The 13,903-nt window shown below is 49.8% G+C and overlaps 1 protein-coding gene across 1 annotated transcript in view; it reads right to left on the bottom strand.

Annotated features, from left to right (window-relative positions):
* The window catches only part of NCKAP1 (NCK associated protein 1), a 185,609-nt gene that overhangs the window by 41,264 nt on the left and 130,442 nt on the right, over positions 1-13,903 (bottom strand). The window contains exons 22-23 of the mRNA XM_075000608.1: positions 11,982-12,112; positions 11,455-11,552 (exon numbers count right to left, since the gene is read on the bottom strand). Of these exons, the coding sequence (XP_074856709.1) occupies positions 11,455-11,552; positions 11,982-12,112 (229 nt within the window). The remainder of the gene's footprint in view (positions 1-11,454; positions 11,553-11,981; positions 12,113-13,903) is intronic.

The raw sequence follows: 13,903 nt of genomic DNA, 5'->3' as shown, positions 1-13,903 counted from the left end.
CATCACCAGAGATCTAAAACACCATCAAGGTGGGAAGAGTGAGTCTGAGATGGAGCCCAAAATGGCTACTTAACTGTCCACAAGCAGTAGCTACTTCAGTTGCTTTCATGTAGTCCACCTCACTGCCCATTACTAACAGCAATGGTTCCAATGCCCTGAGCCATTGCCTGCCTACTCTACTCCCCAAGCCTTGCATCATGAAGACAGGAGAAAAGGGTGAAGAGGAAATAAATAAGTACCCTTCCACACACAAGCTGAAGGGGGAGAGCAAAGGATACACACTAAGCGCTGCCTTAGCTACTTCTAGCTGAAATCTTTGCAGATATCTCCACTACTAGCCCCATCAAAGCTACACTTTGGTTAGCGAGTTGAGCATTTTTTCTTTATTTTGCTACTAAATATGATACTATTATGAAGGCTGAGGAAAAACTAGAATAGACCCTGAGAAACCCCATCATTAGTAGCCTCAGAACACCTCTCATAACTACCAGCTCAACCACTTGAAAAAGAGAAGTTACCTGTAGTAACGATGGTTCTTCGAGATGTGTCCCCGTGGGTGCTCCACAATAGGTGTTGGGCTCGCCCGGCGCCGCAGATCGGAATTCTTCCAACAGTTTCTATTGGATCGTGCATGCGCCAACGCGCACCGCTCCCTTGCGCGCCCCCGGCCATGTGCACGATCCGGTCCCTGCCAGTTCCTTGACCAACTGCCTCGGATGCTCCTGAAAAACATCAGACAGAGATTCCGAAGCGGGGAGGATGGGCGGGTGGTGGAGCACCCACGGGGACACATCTCGAAGAACCATCGTTACTACAGGTGAGTAACTTCTCTTTCTTCTTCGAGAGGTCCCCGTGGGTGCTCCACAATAGGTGGCTACCCAGCAGTAACCCAAGTAAGGAGGTGGGTAATCAATTCATGTGCAGCTTGCCCCTGAGAGGACTGCTGTCGACAGACAGGTATCCTCCTCGAATACCCGCTGTAGGGCATAACGCTTGGCGAAGGTGTCGTAGGATGGCCAGGTCGCCGCTCTACATATGTCTTTTAACGCGATGCCCTTGAAGAAGGATGTTGACGACGCCACCTCCCTGGTGAAGTGAGCCCTAGGCAGGGCCAGCAAAAGGGTCTTTCGAAGCTCGTAGCACATTTTTATACAGGACACGATGTGGTTTGAAATTCTCTGTGAAGAGAGGCCTTCCCCTTTTGACCTAGGAGCGAGAGACACTAGAAGCCTGTCCATTTTCTGAAATGACTTAGTTCTGTCTATGTAGAAGGCCAACGCCCTTCTCACATCTAGGAGATGTAGGCGCGCCTCCTTGCTGGCGCTGTGAGCCTTCGGGTAAAAACTATTGGTTCGTTAAGATGGAACTCCGAAGAAACTTTTCGAATGAAGGCTGGGTGTAACTGTAAGGTTACCGCCCCCTTTGAGAATACTGTGCAGGGTGGGGTTGCCATCACTGCTGCGAGCTCGCTCACCCTGTGGGCTGACGTAATCGCAAGGAGGAAGGTTGTTTCATCGTAAGGAGTCGGAGGGGTACTGTGGCTAATGGTTCGAAGGGTGGTCCTGATAGCGTACTGAACACCAAGTCCAAACTCCACGATGGTGGAAGCGGTTTTCGAGGAGGGTACAGGTTTACCAGCCCCTTCAAGAACCTTGTGACGATAGGGTGAGCGAATACAGTGGGCCCTTCCTCTGTATGCCGAAAAGCTGATATAGGAGCAAGGTGGACCTTTAGCGAGGATAGAGAAAGCCTGTCTCGTCTGAGGTCCAATAGGTATTCTAGTATTACGGTTATAGGAACGTCAAGGGGAGCTAACTGCTTGGCGGAACACCAGGCTGTAAATCGAGTCCATTTCTGTTCATAAGTCCTCCTGGTGGAGGTCCTTCGGCTACACTCCAGGACTTGTACTCCCTCCGTACACGTGCTCTCTAAGGCGCTGAGACATGGATTAACCATGCTTGTAGACGCAGACCCTGAGGGTGTGGGTGAACTATGGACCCCTGAGCCTGCATTAGTAAGTCCGGTGCCACCGGTAGGGGAAGTGGTGGGCAATCTGACATGCGCAGAAGCAAGGGAAACCATTGTTGCCGGTCCCAAGTTGAGACTATGAGTATCATGCGAGCTCTCTCCCTTCTGGCTTTCTACAGAACCTTGTGGATAAGCGTTGTGGGGGGAAACGCGTAAAGTAGAGGGCCCTTCCATGAAATCATGAATGCGTCCCCCAGGGACCCCCGCCCTATTCCTGCTCTGGAGCAGCACTGGGGACACTTCTTGTTGTACTGGGTGGCAAACAAATCGACTTGGGGAAACCCCCATGTACGAACTATGCGCCGTAGCAGGTCGGAGCGGATCTGCCATTCACGCATGAGTGCGAAGCGCCTGCTCAGCTGATCTGCCTTCACGTTGTGAGCGCCCAGCAAGTACGAGGCTTTCAACGTTATGTTGTTGGCGATGCACCAGTTCCACAATCGGACTGCTTCCATACATAGCGCACGGGATCATGCCGCTCCTTGTCGATTGATGTAGAACATAGTGGAGGTATTGTCGGTATTGATCCCGACTACTTTGCCATGCAGGTAATCTCGAAAATGTCTGCACGCGTTGAACACTGCTCTGAGCTCCAGTATGTTTATGTGCAGTGTCTGTTCCGCAAGGGACCATGGCCCTTGCATCACCTTGCTGCCCATGTGCGCTCCCCATCCTATGTGGGAGGCGTCGGTGGTAAGAAAAATAGAAATTTGTGGTTGGTGAAAAGGCACCCCCACTAGCAGATTCTCGGGGTTTTCCCACCACGCTAAGGATCTGCGCACCTCTGTCGTGGGTGACACCACCTTGTGGACAGAGTGGGATGCCGGTTTGTAAACACTCGCCAGCCAATGCTGCAGGCTTCGCATGTGTAACCTGGCATTCTGTACCACAAACGTCGCTGCCACCATGTGGCCCAACAGCTGTAGGCATGTTAGGACCAGCACCGTGGGACTGTATGTCATGACTTACACCAGTGAGCTGATGGCACAGAAGCGGGCGTTGGGCAGGTATACTCTTGCTGTGATAGAGTTTGTGTGTGCCCCTATGAACTCTATATCTTGTGTGGGTTCGGTCTTTGACTTTGCGAGGTTGATAACTAGGCCCGGCAAAGACCTCTGCCTTTGAGGCCCCTTTCAGCAGGCAGTCATCCAGATATGGGAAAATAAACACCCCCTGTCTGTGCAGGTAGGCTGATACCACTGCCAGGGTTTTGGTAAAAACTCTGGGAGCCAAGGATAGGCCGAATGGAAGAACCCTGTACTGGAAATGTTCCCTGCCGACCGTGAAGCAGAGGAAGCGTCTGTGTGCTGGGCAGATTGTTATATGAAAGTAAGCATCTTGTAAGTCGAGGGCTGCAAACCAGTCTCCATCGTCCAGTGCCGTAAGTATGGTGGCAACTGTGATCATCCGAAAGCGTTGCTTGCGCAAGTAACGGTTGAGGCCCCGTAGATCCAAGATCGGCCTCCAGCCTCCTGTTTTCTTCTCTGTTAGGAAGTAGCATGAATAAAAACCTTTCCCCTGGAATTGCTCCAGCACTCCTTCCACCGCCCCTATGAACATAAGGTGATCCACCTCCTGCTTGAGCCTCGCCTCGTGCGCAGCGTCTCTGAGATGAGGCCTGGCGGGAGGCTTCGTCGGTGGAAGTGACTGGAAGGGGATCGTGTAACCCGTGGCTATAATCTCAAGCACCCATCTGTCCATGGTGATCTTTTGCCATTGGGAGCGGAACGGTTTGAGGCGATGATGGAACATGAGATGAGAGTGGCATTGAGCGATGGTGTTGATAGTGCAGCCCCCGACATACCCGTCAAACTTGTTGTCTTTGGGCCTGCCCCGAGGGCGTACGGCTTTGTTGAGAACGTCGCCTGGGAGTTCTGTACTGCTGCTGATGGCGCCCTTGGTCGTAGCCTCGCTGATATTGAGCATGCTGTGGTTGGTAAGCGTAGCGTCTTTGCTGAGGATAAAATTTCTTCTTCTTGTATGGGGGAGTATAAATGCCCAAGGTTCTAAGTGTGGCCCTCAAGTCCTTGCTGGAGTGGAGGACCGAGTCGGTTGAGTCCGCAAACAGCTTTTGTTTATCAAAGGGAAGATCCACGATCTTCACCTGCAGGTCCCTGGGGATACCAGACGTCTGGAGCCAGGATTCCCTACGCATGACCACTGCTGTAGCCGTTGAACGTGCCGCTGTGTCCGCCACGTCCAGGGCAATTTGGACTTCCGTCCGCGACGCTGCATAGCCCTCTTGAACAAGTGCCTTTAACACTGGCTTCTTGTCTTCCGGGAGTGAATCCATGAGGGGAGTAAGTCTGGAGTAATTGTCAAAGTTGTGGTTTGATAGGTGTGCCACGTAATTTGCCATTCTCAATAATAGGGTAGAGGAGGAATATACCTTCCTGCCAAACAGCTCTAGCTTCTTAGCATCTTTATCCGATCCCCCCGATTTGTACTGAGACGCCTTCGACCTCTGCTGGGACGATTCGACCACCAAAGAATTTGGTTGTGGGTGACTAAAGAGGAACTCCATGCCCTTGGCTGGGACGAAGTACTTCTTATCCGCTCTCTTGTTCGTAGGTGGAATAGAGGCCGGGGTCTGCCATATGTTAGTGGCTGACTCCATAATGGCTTCGTCCAGCGGGATAGTGATTTTGGATGAAGCCGGGGGTCTCAAATTTTTCAGGAGTTTATGATGCTTCTCCTGCACCTCTGCTATTTGAATGTCCTGCAGAAAGCTACTCTTTTGAACAGTTCCTGGAATTGTTTAAGGTCATCCGGGGGGGGGGGGGGGAGGGGGGAGAGAGACATCCCCGGGGGCGATGGCCTCATCTGGGGAGGATGAGGAGGAACCACTGGGGTAAACCTCCCTCAAATCCTCTGGTTCCCGTGGTCGATGATATACTTGCTCCCTGGAGGATTGTGAAGGAAGGTCCTGGGATTCTGGACCTAACTCCCCCTGAGACAACTGTGTTCCCGTCCCAGAGCGAGTGTGTACACAGGGGTACTGAAAAGCAGGGGAGGACCTGCCCCTGGATCTAGACCTGCGGTGTCTGTGTTCAGCATGATGAGGACGACCATAGCAGCATGGGCAAGGGCCCGGTGATGGAGACCTGGACCACGATCGGAGAGTGTACCCGTGATGTCTGGGAGAGTGGGACCTCCGCGACGACATAGATAGTAGTGAAGCTGGTTTGTGATAGTACTCAAGGGGATCCGTGCCCAGAAATGGTGAAGGTGGCCCAAGCCACGGCGAAATTGGTTGGAGCAACGGAGAGGGAGGTCCTAGATAAGCCGGTGGAGTCACAGCCCGCCGGTGTGGCGTGTGTATCTCGGGGGGAGGGCTAGGTGATAAGGGCAGCACAGCCCTGTCTGGAGATGGACTGCAGTGCCAAGCTTTTGCTTTTGCCTTGCCCCTCCCCTGCGGGGTGGGCGCCGCCCCTTCCCATGCTGGGGATCTCGACCCCATTGTCAGCGCTGCGCTTGGCACAGTCAGCTGCAGTGCCGCGCGGGTAGCTTCCTCCGGCACCGGTAGTCTCCGTGCCAGGTGCCCCTGCGCCATGGGTGCCGCGGGGGCCGGTGCTGCCTGAGTCAGCACCGCCGATTCCGGCGCTTGCCTCGCTGGTGCTCACGGTGCCTTGCGTGCTGTCTGTTGTGTAATCAGAGGCTCAGCCTCTGGCACATGCGCTGCTGCGCTGCCGCTTTCATGAGCTCACGGCTGGGGACTCTGCGTTCCGCTCGTCCCGCCCGCTGGGCCCGCCGGCAAGGATCAAGCCAGGGAGAGTTTCCTCCTCTTCTGCACCGAGGGGGTCAAAGAGGCTGCCTTCCTCTTATGCAACCCAGAGGGCCCTTCTGCGTGAGGCTTCTCCGGTGGTTCCGGCTGGAGAGCTTTATCAAACAAGAGCATTTTGAGCCTCATCTCTCTGTCTTTCCCAGCCCTGGCTGTAAGCTTAGCACAGTGAGAACACTTCTGGATAACGTGTGATTCCCCCAGGCAGCGAATGCATTCACTATGCCCATCGGAGGCCGGCATAGCTTCGCAGCATGACTCACACTTCTTAAACCCCGAGGAGGCTATCACGGTGAGTCTTTACTGTTAACAGGGTACGTAGCCCATAATCAGTGCCTTTTTACCCCAAATAATCACCAGCCTGCGGGGCAGCGGACGGCTTAACTAGCCTTCTTGTCCATCCCTCTCTCCTTCGTTCCTCTTCTTTCTGCTAGCTGATAGTCTCTCTCTCTCTCTCTCTTTTTTTTTTTTTAAGTGACAAAACAAACAAAGTACACGTAAAAACAACTCTTATCTGACTCTGGCTTTAGCCTGAGCGGATTCCGTCTGCAGCCAATGGCGGTTGAGAAGGAACTGGCGGGGACCGGATTGCGCACATGGCCGGGGGCGCGCAAGGGAGCGGTGCGCGTCGGCGCATGCGTGATCCAATAGAAACTGCTGGAAGAATTCCAATCTGCGGCGCCGGGCAAGCCCGACACCTATTGTGGAGCACCCACGGGGACCACTCGAAGAAGAAGTTGCTTTGTGGCTGTATGAATGTATTTTCTGACACACAGCTACACGAACTTTGAGGAACTGTTAAAAGAGGATGCTACCCAGTGGGACAATGTTCATAAATGACTACTGTTCATGATTCATGAGCTATCTGGCTCATGTAATGAGACTGTTGCATCATTCCCATTAACTAATGGATAGTTATTTAAATAACAACAACCATTCACTATTAAGCACTGCTTGCCACCTAGAAAGCCTCAGAGAAGGTTTATCTACGCTATATATGACTATATATATCCTAGATATGTGGAACTCTGACAAGGTGTACCAACCCCGCACTAGCCAGAGGAGGTGGGGCCCAGGCTTGCTGGGTGGAAAAGGCTTGTCCCCTGTAGCGCTGCAAGGCACGCTCCAACTACAGCCGCAGTATAAAGGTCAAGGAGGCCAGTCAGTTGGGGCTGGCCACCAGGGCACAAAGAGCTCCTGATACAGTTTGGGAGCAACACCACAGGTGGAGCTGCCACTGCCCGAGCAGCTGCAGTAACTGCAGCAGTGGCAGCAGCTCAGAGTGACACAGCCAGAGCCGGGACAGCATGTCATGTATGGAATGGGGTAGGAAGGAGCCCAAGGGAGGGGAGGTGTCCAGAGCGCACAGCATGTTGTGGTGGCAATCCTCAATGAGCTGGTGGTTGGGGAAAGACATCCACCACGAACAGGGCTCTGAGCTGAGCTCAGTGGAGAGGAATGGCCCAAGCTCCCCTACCCCTACCTGTAACCCAAGGAAGGGGGAACACTGACCTGCCAAGGTGTAGCCAGACAGAGTCTCCCCCTTACAAGCCAGCTAGCTCGTTGCCCCCCCCCACCGAGAAGCACACAGGGCACGGAAACGGCTGCTGACAGCACAGTCTTTGATGCCCTCATTGAGGCCCAGATATGCTAACTTATCGTGACCCTGAGAAGCAGAAAGTACAGCTAGAAGGCTAACAGGCCAGACTGTCAACATGAGGGGGGGGACCCTCAAGAAATCACCCCAGCTGGCATTGATCAATATGATGCACACACACAATCACCCAGAAGGGGACGTGCCCCGCCCGCACAAAAGAATGTCCTGTACTCCTAAATTGTTTATCTCTTGTCTTACAAGTGCAAACTAAGTAGAAATGCCCTTGTAACAAACTGGGGTCACAAAGACAGACCAGTATGATCTGGCACCATAGATAAGAAAGAGAATACGTAACCCAAAAGGGGTATAAAAGATGGGTCCAGCAGAACTCTAACTTTGAGTGCATCTCCACCAACTACCTACTGGTCAGGTCAGGTGATTGCCTCCCGAGGTCCACAGCTAGGGACACCCAACCTCGTATTCGTCTTTCCGCGGAACTGAGTGACCGATCCGGCTTGGCTACGCTGGTATCGAGAGACGCAGAGAGGGTAAGATACACCCATGCTAGGTCTCTGACTTTTTTTTGTGCACAGCTAAAGAATTAGAGCTCTGTAACTAGTATCAAGATATCATTGTGTTAGATGGTAACAGATATCTTTGTATTGGATTGTAACGTAACTTGTTAACACCTGTACTTTGCTAGCATATAAGAAGTAAACAATAGCCTTTTGTAACCGCACGCTTATAACTGTAGCTTAATAAACTTGTAACTAGTTAAGATCCAAGCCTAACTATTTTGTTAACCCTTTTGTTACTGCAACACAGCCGGCACAAGAAAAGAACTTTAACCGTTTGGTTACTACAGCCTGGCCGTGGGTGAGAGAGAGCTAGCAGGTCCCTGCTCTAACAGTAAAAAACTGGGTTGCTTAGGACCCAGGGGAATCCGTCAGCCTGTCTTGGCTGCTTGCAGCGACGAGCTCTCTGCTCTTGTGGTTTTAAACTTGGATGATAACAGGGGCATAGTTGGTACCTCACCGCACATTACCTGGCCACCGGCTAACACAAGGTCAACTAGGTTGCCGAGGCCTGACGAGGCCACCAGGCCTGGGAATATTGACTAGGCCACTTGGCATGTGAATACCGATTAGGCTGCAGAGGCCTGACCAGGCTGCTGGGCCTGACTGAATGGACACAGACTAGGCAATGGAGGCCTGAGGACAACGTGAAAACCCTCGGAAGAGGCCTGGGACTGGGGGCCCTGCTGCAGGAATCGATGTATCTAAGATTGACTTATCTGGCCATCCTCACTGAGGGAGGTCAATGGGAGAAACTCTCCTGTTGACCTCCCTTTCTCCTTGCAATAATGAGACATACAGGGGTTGACTGTCGACCCAATAGTTCAATAATGCACATCCTCGCTAGTCACACATAATCGAATCCCAGAAGTTTGACCCTGCGCCAGCTGATCTCCTGGTAAGTTTAGATGCACCTTCAGTGTAAAGGTCAACAATTTGAATCGGCATTAAGAAAGCTTGCAATCTTTCTGCATAACTTCGTATTTTACAAGAGTAGCATACATCAGTGGTTCCCAACCCTTTCAGTAACATGGCAAACTTCAATGAGACAATTCCACAGCATACTCACTTTCTTCAGCCAAACTGATTGCTCATAAATGTCATATTTATTCACATTTACTGTGTTTACAGTCTTACTGTAAAGGTATGCAACACAGTAGCACATACAATGAGCTAAACAAGGATCAAGTGCATTAATGTTTCAAATCCATCACAGAATACAGTCTTAGACAGTGAACACACATTTTCAAAATCTGCTCCACACCATGCGAGGGATGTGAGTAAATGAGTAAACACTGAAAGCAGGCTCCCCTCCCCACCCCCATTTAAACCACGTCCCATCTCCAACAGGCTCCCACCTTCCTTCCCTCCCCCTTGCCACAGCAGGAAATGAGGTTTGCTCCCCACCAGCTCATTCGCACTGGAAAGCAGCATTTCAGCTGCCTCCCGGCATGACCGTGGTCCTGCAGGGTCAGCATTTCCCCTCAGGGTGGTTTTGCTAAGGGCCACTACAGGAGGGAAACTGCATCAGCTGGGACTCAGGCAGTCTTGCTGCTTGAGCCCCAGCTGGTGCAGGGCTGTCAATCTCTCCCCCTCCTGCAGTTGTTCTGCAAAGCGTTACAGGGAGGGGAAGCTGATGAAATTTCACAGCACACTTGGACAGTCCTTGCAGCACACTGGTTGAAAACCATTGGCATACACACTGCCAATTCAATATCACTGAAATTCATGATTATTAATGAAAATGAAAGAGAAAAACGTATGTGTACACACTTTAAAAGGATTGTCAGATTCTAAAAGAATTTTTATCAAGAACAAATGTCATTGGAAATCAAAAATTCTTAAGGTTTAAGCCAGGCGTGTCCAACCCACGGCCTGCGGGCCGCATCCGGCCCTGGACAGCTAGTAATGTGGCCCCACAAGATCGTCAACTTTTAACATTATTATGTCATTTATATACTTTAACTATATTATATATTTTATATGTGGCCCAAGACAATTCCTCTTCACTCAATGAGGCCCAGGCAAGCCAAAAGGTTGGACACCCATGGTTTAAGCTATTCGTTTTTTAAAAACAGTAAGCCAGAGTCTATTACCACACAGTCTTTTCCAAACAAATGGAAACACACCACATTAACTGGTTTAAAAAAAATGAAAATGACTAAATATGGCTACTTAACTTATTATATTATTAGAAAGGTCAGTCATATGAACAGCATAAGTTTTTATAGCCCACAATCTATTGGCATAACCAGTCCACTGCCTAGCAAAAATATCAGAATAGTATTAGATACTTAAGAGTGTTCACCCACAAAAAGTTCGTAGAAATACGCATTACATGTACTTTTTCACTAGCAGGATTAAGGTTTGTGAATTTGGATGCATATATAGGAAACTTTCCATTTACAGTTTTGTGTATTTCCATTCAACTTTTTCAGAGTGCCACACCAGATGTATTGCTTTTGTATCAACAGTGTACATACCTTGCCATTTTAATGGGTGCACTCCTTTCTCCTCTTTGCTAGGGCGCAAGAGCACCAATCACCCACAATCTTGGCAGCTGTGGTGGCTGCACATGGAAGCCTGCCTGCCCCAGACCTGTCCATTCCACCTGCTTGCCCACCCCTTTTATGGGAGCACACAGCCACCACCCCACACTTTACCCAAGGGCTGTGGAGGCTGTTAACGCTCCTGGAGAGGAATGAAAGATAGAGGGAGAGTTGGAGTGCAAGGCCACCAAGCATTTACTCCTGCAGCAGCAGCTCCTGAACCACAGGGTTGGACCTGGATCCCTGCTCTGGGCATAACAAGGCACACGGATTTGCAGTGTTACTCAGATTTGACATGGCAGCCTGGCCCAGACCTAGGGAACAGGTTCTGCCACTGCAGGGTTTTTATGGATACATCTACTCAGGAACCCTGGCTAGCCCTTGCCTTGTATACTCAAATGGCAATAATGAATTGTACTACTGGTCTTAGCAGTCAGTTGGAAAGCACTGTAATAATGAAATTTCAAACTATTCAAATCCTTGAGAACGACTTGCATTTGAGATGGTATTTCAATTACCTGAACAAGTCTGAGAATCTGCTTTAAAGGAAAATCAAACCAAAATAGATAATTGTCAAAAAATTAGAGCTAAAAATAAAACAAAAAATAAAGCCTACTTGAAATAAAATGCAATCAAAATGAGCATGATAAATAAACATAGTAGCTGGCTCTTAAAGTTAATTTAAAGGAAACATCTTTTAGAAATGTGGTGTTTTGGACATAGTCCAACCATTGAGAGAATATAATACAGAGATGTGTTCAAGAGTACTGTATGTTCACAGATGACTGATACGCATGAGAATCAACAGCCATCTGTTTTCAGTTTTGGTGTGGTATGGTAATACTCAGTGCATGACATCTAAACCATAGCTCTTGGGCACTATAAATAAAATGTGCATAGGGAAAAATATCAAAATATAATTACCTTAAGTTCAGCAACCTGTGAGGAAATGTGCCACATAAGGCTTTCACTTAGGAACTTCATGCCATATGGTCCTAGCAATTCAGAGAGAGCCCTCATTTCTAAGGAAGAAAAAACAATTGACTTTAAGCTGACATTTATTTTGCAGTGATTTAACAACAGTAATACATCTCGCAATATCATCATTCTATTAGAGCAATCTCAAAGTTAGATATAAAGTAAAGCTTAAGTTACAACAACATTAAGGTAACCAAGTTTACCGCCTGCATTTACTTATAACAAATCACATATACATAGTTAGTAATTGTTTCAACAAGAACAGGAAAAAATTGGGTACTTGCCTCCCTTGGGTAGCAAAATAGAAAACCAGCAAGGAGAGAAAACATGAGAAAAGCAAATTATTCTGTATTATAGAAGATTTCTTTAAAAAACAGGATTTTATTCCACAATCTCTCTAAAACTCGATCTTAAGCAAATGGGAAACAACCAGACTTCAGAGGGAATACTTAGACACGTTACAGATAGTTCACCTGATATGTCAGAGTATTCTTCAGCATTAAATGTCAATTCATTTTCTGTGGGCAAGTTCACAAATGCCTTCATTGCTGGGAAATATGCTATATGTCCATTGCTGACTTGCCTTAGCAAGGTTTCCAAATACCTTAGCAGAACCAAAAAAAAGTAAAAATGTTAGTTCAGTGAGAACGATACGCTTAACACTAAATAAGTTTCACTATTCTTCAAGAGGAAAGAGAAGAGTGGGGAGGAGTGTGTCAACCTCATGGCTGCGGTACTGCCCATCAGGACTACTGCACAGCAGCCGCGGAGATGGGGTAGAAACTCCAGACAGGAGAGGCAAACAGCCCAGAGCTTGTGCATGTAGTACCAGTCCCCTGGATCCAGACAGGTGATGATGGTGCCCAGAGACACCATGCAAAATTTGTGGGACACAACAAACTTGTTGAGTTGCTGGAGGTCCAGGATGTGTCACAGCCTGTCATTTGCCTTTGGGACAAGGAAGTACTGGGAAAAGAACCCCCGGGCCCTGTATTTGGGGTGGGAGGGGGACACCTCTGCCACTACCCCCAGGTTCAGAAGGACTACAACTCCTAGAGCAGCTGCTCATGAGAAGAGTCCCTGAAGCGGGACAGGCAGGGGGTTAGACTGGGATGGAAAGGGATGGCCTATCCAGAAGAGAGAGTCCTGAAGACCCACTGGTATGATGCAATGGCCAAGCAGGCTGGGAGGAAGGGACAGAGACTGTTGCAAAATGGTAGGGTAGGATCCAGAGGTGCAAATACTTCAGTTTTGAATGCACTAAAAGGAGTGTTTGGAGGAGGACTTGGACTGGCCATGACTGGCCCTGGCTTGTGAGAGGGAGGCTTGCGGCAAGAGTAGTGCACCTTGCTTTGGAAGAACTCCAAGCATCCACGTGGTTGAAAGAACTTGGACTACTGTTGGTGTTGCTGTGCCTGGGTTGGGTCAACAGACTCAGCAACTTCCTCCACGGGGAGGTTGAGGTTGGTGTCCCATGATAAAGAAGCACTCTGAAGTCTGTGGACAGAGGCACCAAGACCAAAGCACCTGCTAACACCTCATCTGGAGAGGAGCTGGAAGATGCCAACAGAAGCATCACTGGTGCCAGGTGCCACCTCATGAGGAGGGAAAGGATGAAACTCTCAATTTGGGGTGCTAACAGTAACCTCAGGGGTAGCTGTTGCATGTGACCGAGCAGAGGCCATGGTGCTCTGCAATTTGTGATACACCCATGCCATCCAAAAAGACCACTGGGAAGGAGGCCATTGGGAAGGACTGGAGTTCAGTTCCAGGCCAGGAGGGTCCAGTGCCAGGGAGTGAAGGAGAGGCCAAACGGGAAGGCCAAAGTGGTCTTGCGGGACTGATGAGGCAAGTGAGAGCAGTGAGGAGAGTGGGACCAGTACACAGATGAAGGGTGCAAAGGGCCAGACTGGTGACAAGGAGAGCAGTGTTGTGCAACAGAGTGGTACCACGATGGGAAAGGAAGAGGACAGGCTGACCAGCACAGGGACAGGGACAGGGACCAGTGCCAGAAGTGAGACTGGTGCCCACAGCCTTGTCGAGAACTAGCACAAAGTTAAGAGCAGGAACGGCATTGAGAGCAGAATCAGTGCCAGTAAGGACAGTGGCAGCAAGAACAGAACTGGTGCTGAGACAAGGACCAGCATTGAGAGTGGGACAGCGTAGGGAACTGGACCAGTGCTGAGATGGGGACCTGCACTGAGAGCGAGATCCGTGCAGGGAGTTGGAATGCCAGGGAGGCAAGGCCTTGCACACTGCAGAGGGCAGACGTCGAGAGCCCAACCCATGAGCGTTTTGATAAGGGGAGCCAGATGGGAGTAGGGAACATGACTGAATTCCAGAGTGGAAATGGAGTCAAGGCACTTCATCAGCTGCCGCAAGACAAAGCTGATAA

This window comes from Carettochelys insculpta, chromosome 8 (genome assembly GCF_033958435.1).
Source record: "Carettochelys insculpta isolate YL-2023 chromosome 8, ASM3395843v1, whole genome shotgun sequence".
NCBI classification, from domain to species: Eukaryota; Metazoa; Chordata; order Testudines; family Carettochelyidae; genus Carettochelys; species Carettochelys insculpta.
The sequence above is the reverse complement of the archived record's forward strand: the minus strand, read 5'-3'. Positions and strand labels throughout refer to the sequence as shown.